The sequence below is a fragment of the Carassius gibelio genome, chromosome B16, assembly GCF_023724105.1.
Source record: "Carassius gibelio isolate Cgi1373 ecotype wild population from Czech Republic chromosome B16, carGib1.2-hapl.c, whole genome shotgun sequence".
Lineage (NCBI taxonomy): Eukaryota > Metazoa > Chordata > Actinopteri > Cypriniformes > Cyprinidae > Carassius > Carassius gibelio.
In genome coordinates, this window is record NC_068411.1 from 13,737,572 (window position 1) to 13,762,509 (window position 24,938).

At 38.6% G+C, this 24,938-nt stretch overlaps 1 protein-coding gene across 3 annotated transcripts; it reads left to right on the top strand.

The window, feature by feature from the left end:
• Positions 1-89: 89 nt before the first annotated feature.
• Positions 90-24,507, top strand: LOC127974967 (C-type mannose receptor 2). Of its 3 annotated transcripts, XM_052578613.1 has the most exons (7): positions 90-1,786; positions 2,046-2,423; positions 2,581-2,910; positions 3,020-3,049; positions 3,492-3,563; positions 3,784-3,881; positions 23,786-24,507. In XM_052578613.1, exons 1-7 carry the CDS (start codon positions 1,759-1,761, stop codon positions 24,056-24,058), a joined length of 1,209 nt encoding a protein of 402 aa, XP_052434573.1. In that variant the 5' UTR covers positions 90-1,758; the 3' UTR covers positions 24,059-24,507. The 3 variants fall into 3 exon arrangements, with proteins under 3 accessions (XP_052434573.1, XP_052434572.1, XP_052434571.1); XM_052578612.1 differs by lacking the exon at positions 23,786-24,507 and having other exon boundaries at positions 3,784-5,036; XM_052578611.1 differs by lacking the exons at positions 90-1,786; positions 2,046-2,423; positions 2,581-2,910; ... (1 more) ...; positions 3,492-3,563; positions 3,784-3,881 and adding exons at positions 21,328-21,387; positions 21,489-21,854; positions 22,006-22,317; positions 22,534-22,596; positions 22,874-22,981 and having other exon boundaries at positions 23,688-24,507.
• The last annotated feature ends 431 nt before the right edge of the window (positions 24,508-24,938 follow it).

Genomic DNA, 24,938 nt, shown 5'->3' on the forward strand with positions numbered 1-24,938 from the left:
AAACAAATAAAGGTTTCTGCTTTTTTCTTTTTAATTATTATTAAAATCATGCATGATAGAAAGACACTTTTATTTCTCTCATGAATACCCTTACGAAAATTAACCATGGTTTTACTACAAATAAAACCAAAAAACCATGGTTACTGTAGTTAAACCATGGTAACCACAAATTAACCATGGTTTTGCTATATTAACCATAGTTTAACCATGGTATTTGTAGTAAATCTGTGGTTTTACAAATGGCAGTCAATACGCCAAAAAACCATGGGTTACTACAGTTTTACTATAATAAAACCATGGTTATTTTTCGTAAGGGTATATACTGCGTACAGTGCAAAGGAGAAAAATCATATAAATTCAAGCTCTCTATGGGACATTGTAGTAGCCTAAATGGCGCTAAGAAAATTGCATTTAATATACAATAATAATGTTGAGCCAATTACATTTCATTTTAGTAGTGTCAGATGACATCCCCATAACCATTTTAACCAGTAAATTTAAAATATATTTTCCACATGTTATATTAGCACGTTAGCTCATATACTGTCAAGGCACCACAGGGCTAAATACAAATGATATATTTGTATACATTTATAGTAATGAAACATGACACTGAAGATGTTTTAATGCTTTTGAAACACTTTCCAGGTAGTTAAATTGCATCTAAATGCATTTAAATTGTTCAACATTTTCAAACAAATCAAATAAAGCAGCACAGGAGGAAATGGAAACAATAAGAGCTTTTCACTTCTTTTCATATAGTGAACATGCATTTGAATTTGAGTTTCAGACATATTTTGTCCTAAATACATTTAAAATATTAAGTCTTTTTTTTTTTTTTTTTTTTTTTTTTTTTTTCAAGCTGTGAATTCACAATTAGTCCCATATAGGGTTAAGTAAAAAATGTACATAAATATGTGTACCTATTTCATATATCTTAACATACTTTTAAAACACATATTTTATTTGTTTCCAGATTTTAGCAAATTTCTCATACATTTCTTTTAATGAGTATTTAGCAGTTTCTGAGAACCCAATGATGTTTTGCCCTATTGCTTGGTTGAATAGTCACACATTTTGTTAAATCCTAGACAGAAGGATCATCTGAGGAGATGTGTTGAACGTGGCATCTTTTCTTATGGAAAAAAAAAAAAAATGTATCTATTTAGACTGTTTAGGGCCCAGGCCCACACACATTCCTCATTTGTGAAATTGCATTCAGTCTGATCTTGTTCACCCTCATTCCCACACAGAATGCATGTCCGCATGAACGGTTTTCAACTGTCACAGCAACTTCATAATTATCTTTGAAAATATGTACTCGGCATTCAATACTGTAAGCAGCAGCTTCATTCTAAACTAGTGAAATATGTTGCAGAAGATTGTGGGAGTACATGACGGCATTTATTTCTCAAGGGTAGAGTAGAAAACAGGCTAAACAACATTCTTAAAACATAGACTGCTTTTAAAACAGTCAGACTCCAATCACACAATCAAGGAGTAAGGACGTTTTAAGCTGTTGTAAGTATTATATTTCTACATTCCAGATTGAAATATCCTGTCAAATGTGTTATGCTTTAATTGGGATTTTAGACAGTTTACTTTTCTTGAGTTGAGGACTATGACATTACGTGCCATGTCAACTTGTGATTTTGATTTGATGGTGTCAGATTGTGTTTAAAAGGAGGTAAAGAAGGCTGTATGGACCATGTGTTACTCACACACTGAGCTCAGAGTTTCTCCTGAAATTACAACATCATGGTCTACTTTCTCCTTCTTGTCTTTGGTAAGTGTTTAAGCAAAACATGGATTTATATGTTACCTGTTTTTGACCTGTTGAAAAAAAAAGAGTGACACAAATTAATTATTCTTTCTGTTGTAATGTGAGCTTTTCAAAAACATTTTTCAATTTTAAATGTTCCACATGTAGCCTGGATGTTTTCAGATGTTTGCATGCTTGGCCTACAATGAATTACAATGTGGTACGTGTGCTGGTATATTTCTTTGTAAAGGCATGGTTATTTATTTATTTATTTTTTTCTCAGGACTTTTGTCCTTCACATCAAGCGAAATATCTCACCAGTATCACTTCATAAATATCAGAAAGAACTGGACTGAGGCTCAGAGATTCTGCCGTGAGATCTACACTGACCTGGCGACTGTGAATAATGAAGATGAGATGAACAGCTTGTTCAAAACCATAACTGATAATTCATATGATGTGTATACTGGACTTTATAGAGGTGAAGTGTTCCAATGGCACTGGACCCTGCCAGACAGTGTGTACAACGAAAAGACATTCCAAGACTGGAAAGAAAATCAACCATATACAAATAATAATGAGGGCTGTGCTGCAATGGACACCAATGGGAAATGGTTTAGTGATAGCTGTGATTCACAAAGACAATTTGTCTGCTTTAATGGTAAGATTTTTTTTTTTTTGTACTATTGTCTGTTCAGTGTATTTTGACTATACATACTGTAGTTTACAGCATTACCTTCATTTAATGTAAGATACAAAGGTGCTCCAGTTTCATAAACTTATTTTCATGTCTTTTTCTTGTCATTTGTCTGTTACAGCCACCAAAACGTATGTCCTGATTGAGCAGAACAAATCCTGGAGGGAGGCCCAAGAATTTTGCAGAACTTTTCACACAGATCTAGTGAATGTCAGAAACTCCTCAGAGAATCAAGCTGTCAAGAAGACTGCAAAAAAAGATGTATGGATTGGACTATTTAAAGACCCTTGGTCGTGGTCGGATCTGAGCAGCTCTTCTTTCCGTTTCTGGAATTCAAGTCAGTTAAGTAATAACAGAAGAGACCGTGACTGTGTTACAGTGATGGTGAACCAAACAGGGAAATGGAATGACATTCAGTGTAACACCACTCAGCCTTTCATCTGTCATGGTGGTGCGTTCCTCATTTTCTCTTCTTTGTCTTTAAAACTGCTCAGAAATGAGACAATAATTCAGTTTCCTTCATCTCTGTATAATATGCATCTAATCTGACTCCTTTACAGATCTGAAATCTCAATCAACTACTAAAGCAGGTATATTGCCAACACCAACATTAAAGGTGTTCAAAAAAAAAAACCTACTTACCGTGATTTGGTTCCAAATAGGGATGCACAATTTGGGGACGAAATGTAACTGCGGTTTTTTTTATAAAACATATATTTTATTTAATTATTTATTTAAGTCTGTCTCCTGCAGAGCAATAAGAGAAGGCATTTTGAATATTGTTATTATGCAGCATAGAAGCCCATGAACTGAATGAAAAAACGTAAAAAATTACAACATTTTCAAACTGTCTTCTATTAAGCTCCACAGAAGAAAGAATGCATAAAGTTTGACATGAGGGTGACAGAACATATTTGGGTGGAGTATCATTTAAAACTGCAGTCATACTATCCTTTGAACCTTTTAACATGTGTAAAATAGTTAAAGAATTAACTATGCAATTTATTAACTGAAATGTTCTCACTGATACAGCTACTACTGATACTGAGGGGGGAAACAGAAGCACACAACCAACACAAATACTCACTACAGGTGCAGAGCAAGGTAAGACACTGAATATTTTTGACCCTGTGTTTACTACAACATTTAGTTCTGTTAAAATAACCTTTTGTTTTAAAGTTGCAGAATGCAGTCAATGCAGTTGAATCGATAATATTCCTAAATGAATTGTCTTATGTTATATAATATAATGGAGTATCATACCAGTTTCCTTATTGTCACCCTTACAACTCATGATACATATTTTTACTAAATCATCCCAAAGATAACCTGATTCTGGTGCGTGAGAACCTGACGTGGACCGAAGCTCTGACTTACTGCAGAAATCACCACGTGGACCTGGTCTCCATTCACAGTGAGGAGGTTCAGAACAGGGCTGCAAGAAAAGCCACCCAGGCTTCCACTTCTCATGTATGGCTGGGTCTCCGTTACACCTGCACCTTCGACTTCTGGTTCTGGATAAAGAACAGAGAAGCGGGCTGCTACCAGAACTGGGTGCCTGGTCATGGGCCACGTGGTTATGAGGAGTGTGAGCTGTCAGGAGCTATGGAGTCCACTGGAGGGCACCGTTGGGTTGGGAAGCCAGAGAGTGAAAGACTCAATTTCATCTGCGAAATATGTACTAATGCATTTTAGAGGCAGGGTAGGTGATGTGGTTTAAAAATATTTTTTGTTATGTTGGTTGAAAGTCTCTTCACATTCTGATTGCAACCACTAAGTTAAGTGGTCTAAATTTATTAATATGTAGTTTGTGGAAGGTGTAGGACCATAAAATGTTCGGCCTGAACTCTGAACAATAAAATAGGCTGCCCTGCCTGCCTGTCAAAATTATGTATTTGCATACCTCTGAGCACCCTGTTTGCGCTGACATGATATGTCATCAGCACGTTTCAGTGAGAAAGAAAGGCGCTATTATTGTAATATTATGCTTTGTACTGTAATGTTTTCTCACCAGTGAATAATCTGACAGAGTTGCATTCAATCCTCAACCAACGCTGTCTTCATCTTGGCTTTGCAGAGTTATTTTGCAGGGAGGGTGGGGATCTTGTTTTCAAAGCTAACTTGCTATTGCTAACCTTTCCGAAATCACCTACCCTACCTATAAAGAATAATGGAAAACCATGAAGAAGCAGTCAGAGAGAAACTGCTTGTGTTGCACTTTATTTAATCCCATACGTTTTGAAGTATACTGTGAGATTTACATGTTATTCCATGTAAACATGATATCCAACATAAACTGTAATCAACTGTAAACACACAATGTAGCATTGTCTCATCTGGTCTATGAAATCATGTATTTTTTTTCCTTCTCTATTTGTCTTTAATTTAAATTTGGTCAACGGGAAGAGTCGCCATGTGAAGAAAATGCAAAATAGTGATTTAATTTCATAAGATAATGTAAAAAGCACTTTTAATTATAATTATTAACAGCAAATATGTGATCTGTATCAGAAAACATTAAGATTTGATTAAGGCTCCTTTTTTAAAAAATTTTAATTGTTATATGCTTATTCTGAACATGGCTGCAATGTTTGTAATAATACAAATACATTTTGTATATTTTAATATGAATCATAACTTTTACAATTTTAATATTATAATGAAATGATAATATTGTGCAAATTCAAATTAAATATTATATTTGTTCAAGAAGCTTGTTGCACAACACAATGTTAATTATTATTCAATTTTTTTTTTTTTTGATTTTCATCATTAGGCTATACAACAATGACAACCACACAAACATATACAGCATTCTTCTTAACTAAATGCTGTTTTATAACAAAGTTCGGGAGGAACAGTCGCAGTTCATTAACCTGATTAACACAAGTGGAGACCAATCAGTAATCAACTCATGACAAGGTATAAATAACAGCAGAACCTACCTCTGTTCATTGACAGTTTTCACCATCCCGGTTCGCGCTGTCTGTCATCTTATCACAGACCTAATTTTCCTTCCAGCAAGGGGATCCATACCGGGGATTTTTTCAGATCTGCTACTTTTGCTGACTATGATCATTAAACACGGCCGTTGAGCACCAGCAAACGTCATCGCGACAGCGGATCTTCTTGCCAAGCCACACGTCGTGGCCAATAGACCGTGCAAAGCCCGAGCTCGCCTCGCTTGACACCACGATTGATCTGATCAAGACCGGGCTCTCTTTGAGCGCTGGAATCGCAGCACCAGCAGGCATTCAACCAGCCCGCACCTCAGTTCTTACTGCAGCAAGCCTCTCTCTCTTCCCGCCGCGGTTCAGCCTTTACCACGGCTTTTCTGGCCGAGGCGCAGTTTGAGGCTGCCTCGTCTAGCGGCGCAGACCGTGCATCATAAATCAATACATTTTCAGGTGAAGACGCTAAATACAGGTTTGCGGCTAGAAAGTAGTGCGGGAGCCGCGTGGAGTTCTGATCACATACGTATGTGGAATTTCAGATCCAAATTGAGCCTCTAATGCGTTCAAATATTTAAACTTCTGCGACCAGACCGTGTGCGAACGCCCGACCGGATGTGATGTATTTTAATCTGATCTATCGGTGCGTGTTCAGAATTATCTATATTTTGTTAACTTTGACATTAGTTTTCAACATAATTTATGTAAAATGGTGGTTTATAATAATTATGGGAGAAATAATTATTAAACGCTTATTTACGTGACTAGCCCCATAAAACCTACCGTTTTTATTTTGGGGGTCATCTGATTTGTGACAATGTATTCATACATTATACATTATATTCATTAAAATTATTAATTTTACCATGGTGAACATGTCAAGGTAACAGTTGCTGCATGACCAGTTTGAAAGTTCTGCACGCCTGCCGCTAGAGGGAGAAATGCGACAATCGTGTACAAATGTCGTGTGCGGTGGAAAGGAGGCTTAAAGTTTGTTAAATGAGGCAATGACGTAGTCATCATCCACATTGAAATGTCCAAAGATATTATCTGCCTTACCGTGCATGTTTTAAACCTCACTGAGGTTTTACAGACATAAGTTTCATGCAATTATTCTGGCAGGACCAATTTATTTAGGGACATATTTCACCATCTACTGGCGTGATCACTACCCTTGTTTTGCCGCAGGACAGCAGTGTGAGTAAAATTTTGAGTTTTTCTAGGACTGTAATATGAAAAGCATGCAAGTAAATATCTTTAGAACTGCTTGGAAGTGAATAGCACATAACTGCAACTAACGTTATTGCCATAATCATGTCTATTGGTATGTTTTACAGACATAATGATATTCATTGTACAATGATATTCATAGTTTTCAGAAGCCTCTGTTTCCACAGTCTATACTACAACGGGAAACCAGTGTTCCAAATGTATCCATTAGTGCTGGTGATGTGTCATTCATGAGCGAATCGTTCTTTTTGAATTAATCATTTAGGTGAACGAATCGTTCACGTTATCCACTGACTCATATTTCTCGTTCAGTGAAGTTCCTCCCTCCACAGCAGCGCGGCGCTATAAGCAGCGCATGCGCAGCTCAGTGAACCGGGTAACAACCATTTCATCCTGTCAAAGAATTACTCAACCTCGAGCCGATAGCCTTCGAGTATGAGACGTGACAGAGTATGTGATATGTTGAATGTAGTAACGAATACGCCCTTCAATGAACGAGTTTCATATGAGTCTGAACTAGATCTAGAGATCTTATCGTTCGTGAATGAAATGATTGAACTGTTACCCATGTCGTTCGTGAATGAGTTGAATGATTTAGTACATCTTGTTCGTGAATGAAATGACTGAACTGGCACACATGTCATTCGGGAACGAACTAAATGAACGGTTAAATTTCGTTCGTGAATGTAATTAACTGGCACATAGCTTATCTTGTTCGTGAACAAAATGAATGAGAGTAAACTGGGTTAGTCTGCTATTTAGCATGACAATCGCGGAAAATGCAAAGCGCATAGGTACAGTACTGTGCACATACGCTCGTTTTGATATTTAGCAACTCCACGCTTAATCCATAGACAGTAAAAGAAAGGTTTAATTCCCGATTTATGGATGTGAATATATACTATACAAACTGTCTGACCAAACAATTAAAATGCTAACTAGGCAAGAAAACCTTGTGCTTTGTTCATCTGAACAATTTAATTAGTCTTTATATATTGAATGCGATTATACACACATTTGAATAAAGCCAGCGAGCTTTAGCCTCCCAGCGGACGCAGAAAATACCTATTTGCCTCATCTATCAGTCCTGCGAGCTCTAGTCTCACAGCGGACTCAGTAAACATCCATTTTGTTCCTCTATCTGTCCAGCGAGCCTCAGTCTCCCAGCGGACGCAGTAATATCTATTGGTTTCCCCTGTCTGTCCAGCAAGCCTCAGTCTCCCAGCGGACGCAGTAATATCTATTGGTTTCCCCTGTCTGTCCAGCGAGCACTAGTCTCCCAGCGGATGCAGTAATATCTATTGGTTTCCCCTGTCTGTCCAGTGAGCACTAGTCTCCCAGCGGACGCAGTAATATCTATTGGTTTCCCCTGTCTGTCCAGCGAGCACTAGTCTCCCAGCGGACACAGAAATATCTATTGGTTTCCCCTGTCTGTCCAGCGAGCCTCTGCCTCCCAGCGGACGCAGTAATATCTATTTGTTTCTCTGTCTGTCCAGCGAGCACTAGTCTCTCAGCAGATGCAGTAAATATCTATTTTTTCCTCTACCTGTCCAGTGAGCCTCAGTCTCCCAGCGGACACTGTAAATACCTGTTTGTTTCCTCTGTCTGTCCAGCGAGCACTAGTCTCTCAGCGGACGCAGTAAATACCTATTTATTTCCTCTCCCCGTCCAGCGAGCCTCAGTCTCCCAGTGGACGCAGTATGCATCCATCTCTTTCTGTTCTTTGTCCAGCGAGCCAGTCTTCCAGCGGATGCGGGAATATAATTTGTTTCCTCTATCTGTCCAGCGAGCCTAAGCCTCCCAGCGGACACATTACACATCTAGTCAATATATCATTACACCTCGCAGGCAGAAGGTGGAGCCTGTCTTCCCGACATCGTAACCGCTTCTTCCTCAACTATTAACGAACAGGACCTGCCTGCTCCTCTGCTTCTGCCAGAGGCAACGCGAGATCTCCTGGTCAAACGACCATACTTCTAAAAACGTCAGCCCGCCAAATCTCTACATTTTGGGGGGTTCGTAGTCCGGCGGCTGTCCTTTTGCTCTCTTGTTTTGGGGGGAGTACTCTGGGTTCGGGCCACATCCCGAGCTCCGAGCCCTCCACCTGGACAGCACGCCAAATAGGCATAAACTTATGGTATTAATATACGTAGATGTCACCTCGTGAAATGCTGTTTTATAACAAAGTTCGGGAGGAACAGTCGCAGTTCATTAACCTGATTAACACAAGTGGAGACCAATCAGTAATCAACTCATGACAAGGTATAAATAACAGCAGAACCTACCTCTGTTCATTGACAGTTTTCAGCATCCCTCCTCCACCCCATTTCTCCTCATTATAGATCCATCTACTCTTACCACAACCGGGGGGAGTACTCTGGGTTCGGACCAGATCCCGAGCTCGGAGCCCTCCACCCAGACAGCACGCCAAATACGCATAAACTTACGGTATTAATATATGTAGATGTGAACTCGTGAAACATATTTTACACCAAAACACACTTGAAACAAGAGTCTTTTCTTATGCACTTTTATTTTTTAAAAATAATTTTATTTAAAATAAATTTTTTATTTTTTATTTATTTACAAGCATTAGAGATAACCGCACCCTGGTTAGGATTGGGAAACAAAACCCATTCAAAAATGTGGGGGAGATTCACAAAGAGTGAACTGCAACTGGAGTCAGCGCTTCAAGAACCACCAGGCACAGATGTATACAAGACATGGGTTTCAGCTGTCACATTCCTTGTGTCAAGTCACTCTTGAATAACAGACAGCATCAGAAGCATCTCACCTGGGCTAAAGACAAAAAGGACTGGACTGCTGCTGAGTGATCCAAAGTTATGTTCTCTGATTAAAGTAAATTTTGCATTTCCTTTGAAAATCAGAGTCCCAGAGTCTGGAGGAAGAGAGGAGAGGCACACAGTCCATGTTGCTTGAGATCCAGTGTAAAGTTTCCATAGTCAGTGATGGTTTGGGGTGCCATGTCATATGCTGGTGTTGGTCCACTGTGTTTTCTGAGGTCCAAGGTCAACACAGCTGTATGCCAGGAAGTTTAAGATCACTTCATGCTTCCTGCTGCTGACCAACTATATGGAGATACAGATTTCATTTTCCAACAGGACTTGGCACCTACACACAGTGCCAAAGCTACCAGTACCTGGTTTTAGGACCATGGTATCCCTGTTCTCAATTGGCCAGCAAACTCACCTGACCTTAACCCCATAGAAAATCTTTGGGGTATTGTGAAGAGAAAGATGTGATATGCCAGACCCAACAATGCAAAGGAGCTGAAGGCCACTATCAAAGCAACCTGGGCTCTCATAACACCTGAGCAGTGCCACAGACTGATCGACTCCATGCCACACTGCATTGCTGCAGTAATTCAGGCAAAAGGAGCCCCAACTAAGTTTTGAGTCCTGTACATGCTCATACTTTTCATGTTCATACTTTTTAGTTGGCCAAGATTTGGTTTTAAGTAATATTCTAATTTTCTGAGATAATGTAATGTAAAATAAATAAAAATTTAAAATATATCAGTCTGTATGTAATGAATGAATATGATTGACCACTGTAATAATCCAATCAGTTGAATCCAGTTTCTATGTTGAAAATTGTCTGGATAGCCAACCTATAGCTGCAGCAGCCCAGACTAGAGTGGATTACTAACATGCAGTGCTAGCATGTGGCTAGTAATTGCTCATCAGTTGTGGCTCAGTTACTAACTAATGTTAGATCTTGAGACATGGAACTGTGGCTGGAACACAATTGGTGTGATCCTCAAGAGCCCACATTCAGACTCTTTTGGAATTCCAGGACTGATACCACCCTATTAAGCACTTGACACTGACACATTTGATAAGATATTAGCAAGTCATTATGAACTTTCATAACGCCATGATTGCAGATTTGTTATCTCCTGTATTTCCGGGTCACCTTCTATGTGAATGCAAACACATCCCGGGATTGGTCCCGGGTCGGGGACCTAGTTACATTGCCGGGTTCAGTCTTGGAACGAGCACTGTGTGAACAAAAGCCAGAACTAATGCAGTGTCATAGTGATGATGCACATTATCGCCCGACTCTTTTACTGGGTGTTTTGAAGGAAGATCAACGTTAGCGACGAAAAAATATGTGCAAACTTTAATGAAGCAGAGATCACTTAGTTCCTCCTTTAATGAAGCAGAGATCAGTTATTTCCAAGCTGAGATCTTTCACCAGCTAAAGTGAAAGTTAACGTGCCTAGAGTTTTCGACTGGTACATTACACGTCACGACCTAATGTCACGTGTCTTGACGGGACCTTTACGGGTTGTGTGTAAATGCATGCACATATTCCGGGTAATCACTGGGAGTGTGAAAGTGCAAATTCTTGCAACCCGGGAACAACTGCCAAAAAACATTACCCATGTATTTGCCGGAATCGCAGTGGGAAAGGGGCTATTGCCTAATAGGCAGTGAGTCAGTTGCCTTAAGTTTTGGATGCAGCCAATAACTTATCACTGGTGATTCCTGATGGTTTGAGAGGACAATTACTCCTCGTCGCCCCCTGTTGTTTCAGAGAATAGTACACCAAGGTTCTTACACCTTCCAAAGTAAATTCAAGCACTTCCAAGGACATTTACATTTGCCAGCAATTTACAACTGTGGTAAATTACCTGTTTACATACTTTTATATTAGTTTAAAGCACACACCTTACTTTGTAAATCGTTTGGATTTTTTGAAGGCACATTAGCAATTTGCATTGTTCTAAACAAAATCAGCAAATTGCCAGCAGAAAGGATTGTATGCATTGTGGGCCGATCTTAAATGTATACCACAATAATACTTTTCATTCATTTTCACTTTAATCGCGAGTCTTCAGATTTAGTTAAAGTGAAAAGTCTTTACTTTAACTGAGCAGGGGAATTTTTGTTTACCCGTATATGCTCGAAGTGCACACTCTCCCATGGAAAACAAAACCAAGCAAAATTAACGGGGCTACTCAAGTATTTATTTCTCGATTTTGTCATGTTCCCGGGCTGATCTGTGCTTCTGTGTCACCGTGGTGCCCGTCTCCGCCCTCTTGTTTCATTATTATCTTGTTATTGGCCACTATCACCTGCTCAACATCATGTTAATCACTCCTTCTCTATTTAGTCTCCTCATGTGTGCTGTCTGTTGTCGGATCGTGTTGTACTCGTTTATGTCTTAGCTCTGTCCACATCTCACATTTGGCCTGCACAGTTTTGTTTTCATCCTTTAGTTTAGTTTTTTCCCTCTTCCTCCTGCTTTCAGGCAGCGCTACTCTTCAGCCCTTCCCGTGCTCGTGATCACAGATCACTGTCAATGCTCTTCTTCGCCTTGCCACCAGCGCACCACCAGTTCCCCGCCTCAACGGTGCCCCTGCCCCTCTGTCAGTTAGTTAGCTAGTTTTTTGTTTGTATATTTTTTCTCCCTTTTGAAATTCAAGCCAGTCAGATAAACTGACCTTTTTGAGCACCTGCAACTGAGTCCACTTCTTCTTTAACCATAATTTGTAATTTTCTAGACATTTCTGACTGAAGCCGAAACCTCCAGCAAGAATTCTTTTTTTTTCTCTCCTCTATCGGAGGGCGCCTTTTAATAAAGAGCACACTATAGCCACACACATAGACTCTAGCGGAGCTGCTTATTTTATAAAAAACAATGATAGTAAGAAAGCTAATTATTATGAACCAATGCACAGCATTTTCAAGCATTCTTTTGGCATTTTATGAACCAACCCGGCATACACTCTCAATGCTCACCTACGATCGCCAAGCTTTAATATCAAAAGTTGTATGGGAGAATACTGTGGATTGTGTCCCGTTCTGCATTCTCACTCTCAATCCTCGTTCAACAACATCCGCTGGAGTGTTCTCACTGGTTACCATGCTGTGTTCCTCACTTTAAGAAAGCACCGGAGGAAAAGAGGTAATCGTGGTGATGTTAGTGTGAGAATCAGAAGGGCAATTGCATCTTCCATACAGTCTTCTATGGAGTTTTCTCTGGATGGTATGCGATTGGAGGGTCTTCACCTGTCACGACGTTCACAGGATTATACTTTACATCTCCCGGTTTCCCTGGATTTTCACTCATCTATTTTTTCTGCTCCTCAGCGTTTACAGATTCGTCAAAGTGGAGTGAACTGTTCAAATCGATGTTTATTAAAATCACCCAGAAACAACATATGATCATACAACAGGGCAACAGAAGTTACAAATTCAGAAAACTCACTAGTAAAAGTACTTCCAAAATTAGGTGGCCTATAGATAAGAGCACAGAACAGCAGAGATGAATTAGACTGTAATGCCACACAATGTACTTCAAACGATGAAAAAGTTAGAACAGAAATTGATTGAATATTAAGTGATTGTTTAAAAACCATTGAAACTCCACCACCACTACCAGCAGATCTTTGGGTACTAATAAAACAGCAGTTCAGTGGACAAAGTTCTTGAAAAGCTGACAACTCACCAGAACTGATCCAAGTCTCAGTCAAGAACAAAATGTCCAGATCCTAACGAATAAAAAAGTCACGTAGAATTAAAATTTTATTGCAAAAAACCTAGCATTTACTAAGGCCATATTCAAAGGAGGCTGTGTTGACAAGTTCAGATCCAGCTGTTGAACCAAGTTCAGTTGGCAAAGATTTGAACAGTTCGCTCCTCTTTGACTAATCTGTAAATGCGGAGGAGCAGGAAAAAAGTAGATGAGTGGAAATCTAGGGAAACCACGAGATGTTCTAAACGGCAAATAAGAACATTATGATCCATGGTATCAAAGGCAGCTCTAGAATCCAGTAGAATAAGAAAGGATATTATTAAGGAGCTGGTCAATCACTTCCCCTCCATTTCCTCACAGGTTAGAAACCTGGGTGTTATCATAGACTCAGAATAATGTTTGTCCAAGCAAATTAATTCTGTCGTGAGGAACAGTTTGTACCAATTATGGGTCATCTCCAAACTTAAACCATTTTTGTCTTTTCAGGATTTGGATAAGGTTATTCATGCTTTTATTACTTCTCATTTAGATTACTGTAATTCACTGTACTCAGGTCTTCCTCAGTCATCGCTTTCACGTCCCCAGTTAGTACAAAATGCAGCTTCAAGGCTGCTGACTGGGGCAAAGAAATATGACCATGTCACTCCAATTTTAGGTTCTTTTTTGAGGTTGAAAACATATCTTTCCTTCTTAGCATTTTTTATTTCACTTCATTGCTGTTTTATTGTATTATATGTGTTGTTTGCTTCTTTTCTGTGTTTCCTTCTCTCTTTTAATTTTATTTTACATTGTTTGGATAGCTTTGCTATGTTTAATGTGCTATATAAATAAAATGTACTTACTTTATCTAAATCCAAGCATTTTTTATTTATTTATTTTTTAAACCTTGAAAACCCTGCACTAATATTCGAGCATTTCCAAGGATTTCAAGCACCCGTATGACCCTGTACGACGGCGAACGCGACAAGTATAAAACCTTGACCATTTGGGAAGATGCGCACGCAGTCAGTGGAGGCTCGCAAGTGGAGCCAGTCAAAAGCATAAATTCCGTTTATGCAATGGCAGGTCTAGTACAATATGATATTGGTCACTAGATAAGCCTCAACAAGAAAGCAGTCCCATAATTGCTTTAAGCAAAGACCTTCTGAAGTGCATAGAGTGGGGCAGCATTCCCTTACAGAACAACAGAAGTAGTGAAGGGTGCTCTTTTATAACAGCTAAAAAGATCAACATGCCCTTTTAAAGCAGTACAGCATGTGGTCAATACTAGAATTTAGGCAACAGCATTAGCCCTTGTCCAGATAATGCTTAGCATTGATATGAGCAAAATTTATGATCTGTACATTTAAGTGTCAAGCACTTTATCGATACACTAGTTAGCTTGAGCAAAGCATATCACTGATTTAAACACAGTGTGTTATAAATAGTTGGATGTTTAATTAAAGCGAAAATGTCAAATGTCAAAAAATGAAAGAAACTTTGCTTAGCTTCATGAAGATGTCCAGAGATTAATTAAAGGTGAAATGACCAATTGCTTGTGGATGCTTTGATTCTTCTTGAGTATCTTGCTTCTTCCAGTGGGGAAGCAGATCTCATGTAAAGTTGTTGGTGCAGTCGTATTAGTAAAACTTTGGCGATGAATCATGGGTAAAGTGTTTATATCAATTGCGAGAAGCCATGCTCGCTGAAATCACATTCAATACATCACTTGACAAATAATGCGGCGAATTCGTTTAATTTCATGACTTGAAATCTGGTGATATACTCTGTGGGAATCCTGTCAAAAAATCCTGATTTAATGCTTCCGATGGAGATGGATTCGCCATCTGATTAGTTCGTGAGCAAGCGATAGCTCTTGCAAGCAGTTTGAGCCTTGCAAGCCATTTGAGCATAATTACTGAGCAGTAGTGCCATGTATATATGTCCCTTGTCTAATAGGAGAATGATAGTGATTGGAGCTATTTGACAGCTGACTGCATCAGCTGGTTGCAGCCTATGCCTCTGTGGTCTGACTGAACTAATGTTGCTCAATTATAAAACTATATTTCTATAAGATGCCAGCCTAAAAAGATGACCAAGACAGTTGACAGGCCACTGCTGCGTGTCATCACAAAAGCTTATAATTTTTATGTGCTTTTAAGCCTTGCCACTTGCCAATTTAAACATTCAAAAGTTTAAAGCATTCAAACACAAGTTGCGGAAAAGCTCAACTGAGTAATTGGTTACTCGTGCGCTATGAGCTCTTGTTCTTCAAGGCAGCTTGAAGTAAGCTTGTGTTACTGAATGACAATAATAACCTACAACAAACTGTAGCACACTGTAACATGAAAAACTTGTATCGATGTTACTTCAGTAACACAAGCTTACTTCAAGCTGCCTTGAAGGACAAGCGGAGGAGGAAGATGATGCCGCTCCATGTCTCTGTCTCCTGAAAGCTCATCTTTACTGAGTCGATCGAAGGACAAATATTATTTATATATTTAGTAAAAAAAAGGCACGACGTATTGCATACAAATCACCTCGAGAGTTTTTTTTTTTTTTTTTTTCTATTTTTATTAATGCAGAGAACAAAAACATACAAAGGTATAAACATACATCACATATTATCCACTATATCCATTATAGTTGGAGAATTTGCATTTGTGAATGTGGAATGTTTAGGAAATTTTTTAATTAATAACAAAACTGTTATTTTCATTTGTGGGGTCAGAGCCATAATACCCAAATATAATGTTTTACATATGTACTGAGAAGCCTGGCAAAATCTTACACTTGACAAACACACCAATATCATCCCAAAGTTTCTGAGTGTATGACATGACCGACATGAATTTTTTTGCGGTAGAGACCAGATTTTATCACCGCGAGAGCTTTCCAATATGGATAAGCGATATCTGTGGCAATGAATTTAGAATCCACAATTAGCAAAAATTAATCTTTGAAAAACATTAACAAAGAATGAAGCATATTTGAAGAGCTTGTTAAATTTGTGCGACTGAGTTAATTTTTTTTCATTTTCATTGTGTGTTTCATCTTTTGTAATGCCATATTTTTGATAGTTTCTGAAAAAGTTACGTTCAGTTTTATAAAGTTTTGTTCATTATTATTGAAACAAATGTAATTCCAGACAGGACACTATAATTCATGTAAGTAAAAATAAATGAACTGTGACAAATTATACCTAAAAAATTCTTCATACAACGGACTACTAGTGAAAGTCATAAAAAAAGACATTTAATCAAAAATTCTTCAGACACTTTAACCTCACCATGTTTTGCTTATATTTTCACACCACAGACTGAACAAAATTAAGCATTGCTTGGTAATTTGTCAACAAATTATTGAGAGTGGTGTAAATATTGTCATACAGATTTCTGAAGTTTTGGTTGACTGTAATCCAGTACATACCTTCCTATCAAAGTTATCTGACTTTTTATTATTCTTATACAGTTAACTCATTAACTCTGAGTTCTTCTCTTATTGTATTACCATTTTTAAACTATAGCAAATAAACTGTGATAAAGTGGGAAATGTTGAAGGTGTCTGAATAAATTTTGGTTTGATTGTATATTTAATTTTTGGCTTAATATTCACAGACACTAGTCCACATCACGTTTTGATTCACACAATCATTTTTATCCTTCAAACTTGCCTCCTAAACAGGTACACTCTTATGTTCAAACACGTCAACTCCCCTGCTTTTGCTAAAATTAGAGTTACATATTTGCATAAAGCCTCTTCTGTGACAAAGCTGTGGTTTTAGACCTTCCCACAGAAGCATTTAAATGTTTCATAGGAAGTGAATACTCAAAATAAATTTATCTTGGACTGTTATGAGGTTGTTTACAATGAAGGATCAAATAACTCTTTGTGTTTTGTTTCCCTTTCTGCATTCAGTAGCAGGAACACAAGTGTGGTTTTCACTTGCCAATTCTGCCGTGAGATGTACACTGACCTGGCAACTGTGAAAAATTAAGAAGAGATGAACAGTTTTTTTCAAAACCATAACTGATTCATATGTTTACATTGGACTTTATCAAGATATGAATGCAAGGTGTTCAGATGTAATTAGCTGTGACTTACAAAGGCACTTTTGTATGTTTTAATGGTAAGATTTCCTTGAGCAACTATTACAACTTTAAATGAAATATTTTACACATCAGTTCCATAAAGTTTTATGTCATCTATGGTTTTGGTATATCATAACAGACATGATGAATATGAAATATTACAAGCTTTTTCAAAAAATTTGCTTGTTGGTTTTCTGTGGCGTTAATTAATAAGCTTCACTCTGGAGACTCTGGATCATGCTCTTCAGGAGATGGTGACTGCATCACTCCTTCCCCTGGAGGAGGACTGGGTGGAGAATATTTTGTTTTCAAGTGGGGCACGGCCTCATAAAACCCCAGGAGAGAAAGGTAGAGGCACAGTTTCACAGTTTCCTTTTTGAAGAAACATTCAACAAAAGAGAAGTTTCCTATTTCTCTGGGTCCAAAGAGGTCAAGGTTGTCAGTCTATGAGACACAGCCTCAACACTTCCGTCTCCCTCTCCTTTCGCCAGTGGTCAGTAGGGCCCGGCTCGAGGACTTGGTTCCTCCACACACACCCCCTGCCCAACCGTGGAGCCAGGTAAGTGTTGCTGGCGAAGGATGCGATACAGCCAGTTCCTCCAGCCGATGTGAAGATGGGGTTGTACAGCCCTCACTTCATTGTACCCAAGAAAGGCAGTGGGTTATGACCAATCCTGGACCTGCGCATTCTGAACCGAGCCCTTCACAGGCTCCTGTTCAGGATGTTGACACAGAAACACTGGATTCAGTCAAACTAACAGCATGCCTCTCTGTAGAGCATGCCCAGCAGATGCTGAACTGCCTGAGTCATTTCAGTGCAGGAGGGTGGTCCCACTGAAACAGTTTCAGAGGCTCCTGGGGCATATGACATCCACTGCCTCAGTCACGCTGCTCGGATTGCTTCATATGAGACTGCTTCAGTGTTGGCTTCACGACCTAATCCCAAGATGGCCACGGCAACACAGCAATCACCGGGTCTCAGTCACCCCGTCCTGCCACCAGACTTTCAGCCCATGGTCAGACCTTGCCTTTTTTTGGGTAGGAGTTCCCCAAATGCAAGTGTCCAGGCATGTTGTTTTCTCAACAGATGCCTCTGCCATCTTTGAGGTGAAGTACCTGGGTTTTCAAGTGGGGCACGGCCTCATAAAACCCCAGGAGAGAAAGGTAGAGGCAGTATGTGCCACCCCGAGACCCTGCACAAGGACTCTGGTACAAGCTTCCTCGGGGTATTATTGCAGCTTCATCCCTAACTTCTCCTCTTTAAGGCCACCCCTCTGGCAGACCTGACCAGGAAGGGGCAGTCAGAATGAGTAGCCTGGAACACGGACACTGAAAAGGCCTTCCAGGGGGTGAAGCGGGCACTCACTTCCAACTGGTCCTACGTGCCCCGGACTTCAGCTGCTCCTTCCTACTGCAAACGGATGCCTCCAAAATTGGATTGGGAGCCGTTTTGTCTCAAGTACTGGAAGGTGAAGAACATCCCATACAGTTTATTAACAGGAAGCTGACCCCGGCCGAGAAAAATTATTCAACTGTGTAAAAGGAAGCTCTGGCGGTGAAGTAGGCAGTCCTGGAGCTCCGCTACTACCTACTCAGCCGTAAGTTCACCCTAATAACCGATCACAAGTGTCACAAGCTTACATCAGCGTTGCCCTGTCCTTTCAATTTTGGACCATGTGATTGATAAGATAACATTTGATTTATGAATGGGGAAGAAATATACAATGCCTCGATCAAAGACACTTTATAATTAGTTAAGACACCATTTGGGAGGTGCCCCACAGCCTGGTTAAATACTCAGGACACCATCAAGATTTTGCTTTTAGTTTTAGCTCTTAGTTTTAGCTCTTAGCTTTTGCTTTTAACTTTTGTTTTCAGTCATGTCTGCTTTTTGCCTTTTAGCTCTTTAGCTTTTTAGCATTACTTTTGCGTTCTTTGAGCACCCTTCCAGTGTGTTTTGGCCTGCACGCTCACTGGTACTTAGCCATGATGAGAAGAAACACCACCTAGTCTTATCAAATTTTACTTCTACTCTTTTGCCAAATGCCATGTCTCCGAGTCCAACCTCGAGTGCCCGTCTAAAACTTCAACCAGCCCACAATTCTGCATCGTCAGCCAACGCCCAACCATTGGCTTCCAAATATGTCACTTCAATGACTACTGAACTTCCAGCCTATCAACAACCTCAGGAAACCCCTTTTCAACAAGGATGACAACAAAGGGAACCCACTAAACAAGTTCAAGTACATCCAGATTCTGAACTGGTGCATTTAATATACATTTTAACCTTATTGAAGAACTCAATTCGAGGGTTAATTAAGTGATTCACAGTTGTTCAGGTCTATGCAATTGCACATATGTGTTTAAACTTGGGATCTCACATTTTCATTCTCCTAAACTCATTCTTTCCTCATTTTCTCCCTGCAACTTGTATGAATGCGTGAATATGTGTGTTCATGTGTTAGATTAGTTTATATGTCTTAGATTTATCCAATAAAGCCTTACTTATATTTGAAAAGATAAGCATCTCATGTTCCGTGCTTACAAGTTAATGTCTGTGACGAGTGGGTGGGACCGAGAGCCGTGGGAACGGAGCGAGGCCAGTGGAGAGATTGGGAAATGAGCGACACCTGCTCCACTCGTCACAATGTCTTACACTGCCGATCTTGTTACTGTGCTAATTAATAGTGTATTTACTATATTTTTGGATTTTAATATCCATTGTAGAGTTGCAACGTCTTGTTCAATAAATCGCTGGCCGACTTAAATTATTCCCTTTGAGCTAAAATTAATCTGTTTCCCTTACACTGTTTTAGAGAGACTTGTGTAAGGGCTGCTCTGCTCGCATTCCTTTGAGCCATAAAACAATTGTTATCAGACAGTGTGTCTTTGGTTGCCATGGAACCAGGGGCCTGTTCTGCCTTTTTGAGGTGTTAGTTGCATTTTTGGGGAAGGGTGCATAGACCCTTTGGTTAGATGAGGGGCGTTAGATATTATTTGTTAAATCTAACAAATAGTTGTTTGTCTGATTGGTCCGAATGCTACAAAGTGTTAAAAATAAGTTTGAAAATTTGTGGGAATCCACCATGATGGTGGTGATGTTGAAGGCGAGTGACCATGGAGATGTAATTTGTTTATAGCTTACGTTTAGCTTTTAAGTTCTGACGCTTTCATTTTGGCTTTAAAATGAATAAAAAATTTAATTATTTTGTGAAAATTATCTTGATGGATATAATGTGTAAATTTCATAAATTATGATTGAAAACAGAGTTTATTTTTTGCGATAATCCAAAAGCCTATGGAAAATCCTATTAGCTTTTTTGGGGGGGAACCAGTGCGATGCTAACAGCCAATCCACACACATAGTGACGTCATAGTTCCCCCACTCTATTAATATAAAAGCAGACAACTGCATGTAGTGTACTGTAATGTCTTGCTCAAGACCATCTTGGAGCCATGTATTTAGCAATGATGTGTTCCTACAATGCAAACATTATTGTTCTAAATATGCAATATAAATATTTAAAGTATCAAAATAAATGAGCAGCTGCTTTTGAGGCATAGATATTTAGTTGTTTTGTTTTCTTCTTCCATCTTGGTTGGGGGGTTATTTTTTTCTATGCTAACAGCAGCAGCAGCGTAGCAAGACCAAATAACATTGTCACATCCATCACCATGCTAAAATCTTCCCAGAGTTGTCATGATTTAAATATTTTTCAATCATGACAACTCTTGATTATACTTCCTGATATACTTCTTGAGCAATTACTATATTTTATATGTATAAGTACAACAATGGTGTACTTATACAAATAAAATATAATAATTGCTCAAAAAGATTGTTGCACAGCATAATGCTAATTGTCAAAGCTGCGGTTTTAGACCTTCTCACAAATGTATATTTATCCCAGCAAGTAAGTATTCAAATGACAAGTATTCAAATATTTTAGGCTATAATAAGGTACTTTTTCAATAGAGGATCTAAGAAATCTGAGCTTTTGCCCTTCCGGCATTCAGTAGCAGGTGCACAAATGTGGTTTTCATTTGCATATCTAGATCTGTTATGTTAAAGGGAAAGATTATAATGAGAAATGTAATATGCTTTAACACACACAGGGTGTCATTTCCATGAATGCTGCACCATCATGCTGTTCACACTCCTTGCTGGCTTAGGTAAGCTTTTTTAATATCGACTTAATACCAACTGCTTCTGTTATTTTGCATTTTCTTTTCAAGGCATGAATTCAACCATTTTTATCCTATTTTCTCCTCAGGGCTTTTGTCCTTCACTTCAAGCCAAATATCTCAGCAGTATCACTTCATAAATATCAGAAAGAACTGGACTGAGGCTCAGAGATTCTGCCGTGAGATGTACACTGACCTGGCACCTGTAAAAAATGCAAAAGAGTTGAATGTCTTGCTCAAAACCATTCCTAATGATTCATATGATGTGTATATTGGACTTTATAGAAGTGATGAATTCAAATGGCACTGGACCCTGTCAGACAGTTTATACAATACAGAGATATTCAAAAACAGAAAGAATATAACTAATAATGGGGCGTGTGCTGCAATGGACAACAATTGGAAATGGTTTAATGATGACTGTGACTCCCAAAAACAATTTGTGTGCTTTAATGGTAAGATTTTCTTTTGAAACTATTTAGCATTAACATTGAAATATATTACACAATAATTCTGTGACGTACTCTTCCCACTGGTTTTGTAACTACCATTACACATATAAATATTACGTGCCATTTTTAACTTTTGCTTGTTGTTTGTCTGTAGCCAGTAAAAAGTATATCCTGATTGAGAAGAACAGTCCCTGGAGGGAGGCCCAAGAATATTGCAGAACATTCCACACAGATTTAGCCAATGTCAGAACCTGCACAAACAATACTGTTGGTGACGTATGGATTGGACTATTTAAGGACTTCTGGTCGTGGTCAGATCAGAGCAACATTTCATTTCGTTTCTGGAATTTCAGCCTGCTGAAACCCACTGACAGACTCCACAACTGTACTGTAGTGATGGTGAACCAAACAGGGAGATGGAATGATGTTCAGTGTAACACCACTCTGCCCTTCATCTGTCATGGTGGTGCGTCATAGCATTTAAATCTACACAGATGGTGACAGAGTACATTTGAATATATCACACATCGTCTATTCTAGCAAATTTAATTATTAATGTCCTTAATTATACATGAATGACGAATTTTGCTTTTCATTAATTGTAAAATAAGACTATTGATTAGACATATTCAATTTACTGTAACTATGTATGTAATATTTCTAAATTCTGCCTCCTTTACAGATCTTAAACCAACCACTAAATCAGCACCAACAACCAGACAGAATCCAAATTCATCTCTCAAATGTAATTTGCCTCACTTTCATCCTCATAAATCTAAAATGTGACATGAGAATGGCTAGAATAATAAAATCAGCAGCAGCTAGTTTAAAAGAAAAGAAAAGACTTGATCTTTTTGTTTAGCTTCTTAAAGAACATTCTACATGTAAGGGATAATCTACAGTTTAAAGGATTGCAAATGCATGATGTTGAGGCAAAGATGTATGATTGTTTATACATATATTTACATTGTCCACTAGAAATAATAATAATTATGCAATGTATTAATCAAAAATGTTCTCAGATGTTCCTGGATCAGCTACAACTCAGTACAAACTAATTCAAAATACAACCAAGGTGGAAAATACAAGCAGTCAGACAACACAAATACTCACTTCAGGTGCAGAGCAAGGTGAGTGATTCGCTCACTGTGAATGTTTGTTAGTTTTTCTTATTTGAATTTATGCAAAAATTTATAGGACGTATTATTACATTCCACTGTCCTCGCCACAAAAGAATGATAAACTTTAGCATTTTTTACAAAGCATTATAAGCCTGCTAGATAACATTTCAAATCAGCAGAATTTGAAACAGCCATGGATACATAACAGAAAAACCAAACATTTACATGTCAGTGGCTAAAAAGGATGTACAAGAACAATGAATCTGGCCTGAAAGGCAGTTCCGTCAACAGTACTGAAACGCATATCCTTATTATTGAGCCCTCATTTAGTGTATTAATGCACCTCTTAGATGTGTTATGTACTGAGCAGACACATTTTTCCAAAAGTCTGTAAAACAGTGTAGAAACCCAGCTCACAGGGAATGTTCTCAGAGCTTTGGCTAACGTTTGGTTACACTTCGTTTTGATGGTCCCCTTTAGGCATTCTGTTAACTATAAGTACCTTTGCTGCAGTAAATGTCAACTAACTCTCATCAGAGTGTTAGTAAACCGTTAGCTCAGTGTTAAGGTTAGTAGAATACAATTTCTAAATAAATTGTCACCAAATGTTTTGGCATAAACAAACATTCTTTCAGTAATGTTTATAAAATGTGTGTTGTGGGTTATCTGGACTGTTATAACATTCCTTTTTTTTTTTTGCCAAACTGTCGCAAAGATAACCTGATTCTGGTGCGTGAGAAACTGACATGGACCGAAGCTGCGAGTTACTGCAGAAAGCACCACGTGGACCTGGTCTCCATTCACAGTGAAGAGGTTCAGAACAGGGCTGCAAGAAAAGCCACGCAGGCTTCCACTTCTCATGTATGGCTGGGTCTCCGTTACACCTGCACCTTCGACTTCTGGTTCTGGATAAAGAACAGAGAAGCGGGCTGCTACCAGAACTGGGCGCCTGGTCATGGGCCACGTGGTTATGAGGAGTGTGAGCTGTCAGGAGCTATGGAGTCCACTGGAGGGCACCGTTGGGTCGGGAGGCCAGAGAGTGAAAGACTCAATTTTATCTGCCAAATATGTACTGATGTGTTTTAACCACACACACAAAATTTATAAAATAAAAATTAACCAAAAAGAGAGAGATATTTCATATATATTTTTACTAAATTGGGGTTTTTCACTTTTAATGGTCATGACAGTATGGCAGGTAAGAATTTAATAAAGCAGGAAAGTAGCTAGGATTTAAACCCATGCTTTCTGCAGTTGTATTTTCACATTGATGCTGCCCACAAGGCTATGGCTCTGGCAGCTTATGCTATACTCTCTTACATGTCTCATTGAGAAATCAGCTTTGTCTTAAGATGTGTTAAGGCTTTTTTTTTTTTTTTTTTTTTTTACTATAAGTATTATTTCAATATTTAACAAATTAAATTCTGCCTTCCCAGCACCTGTTAGCCGACACATGCTATATGTTTCTCTCATTTTCTTTGATTTGCCCAAAAAGAAAGCCTTGTTTAAAAATAAAAATAAAACAAATTACACAGTATCATCTTAAAATACATTATTTGTTCTCAGATTTGAAAAGGATGGTGAGTGTCTTTAGAAGGAGTTTCTAGAATCGAAAGGATTCTTCGGGAAAATGTGCCAAGTCTGTAACACAGATTCACAATAGTGTGCACTCTAGTGAATTCAGATGTTTAGCAAAAGAAAATAATAATAATAATAATAATAATAATAAATAAAAGAAAACCTTGTTGGTGAATTTAACAGCTTGTGAAATTTAGGTGAGGAGAAACTGACTTATCAAGCTCCCCTCATTAAACATACTGCATTTAGGCCAATGTTAAAATTAAATTTTTACAATACTTACTAAGACATTTTTTAGGGGGAATGAACAAACAAATATGAATACACAGAATTTCATAGTCTTATGTGAGAACACAAACAGCAGCCTTAATGATATTTCAAACTACAG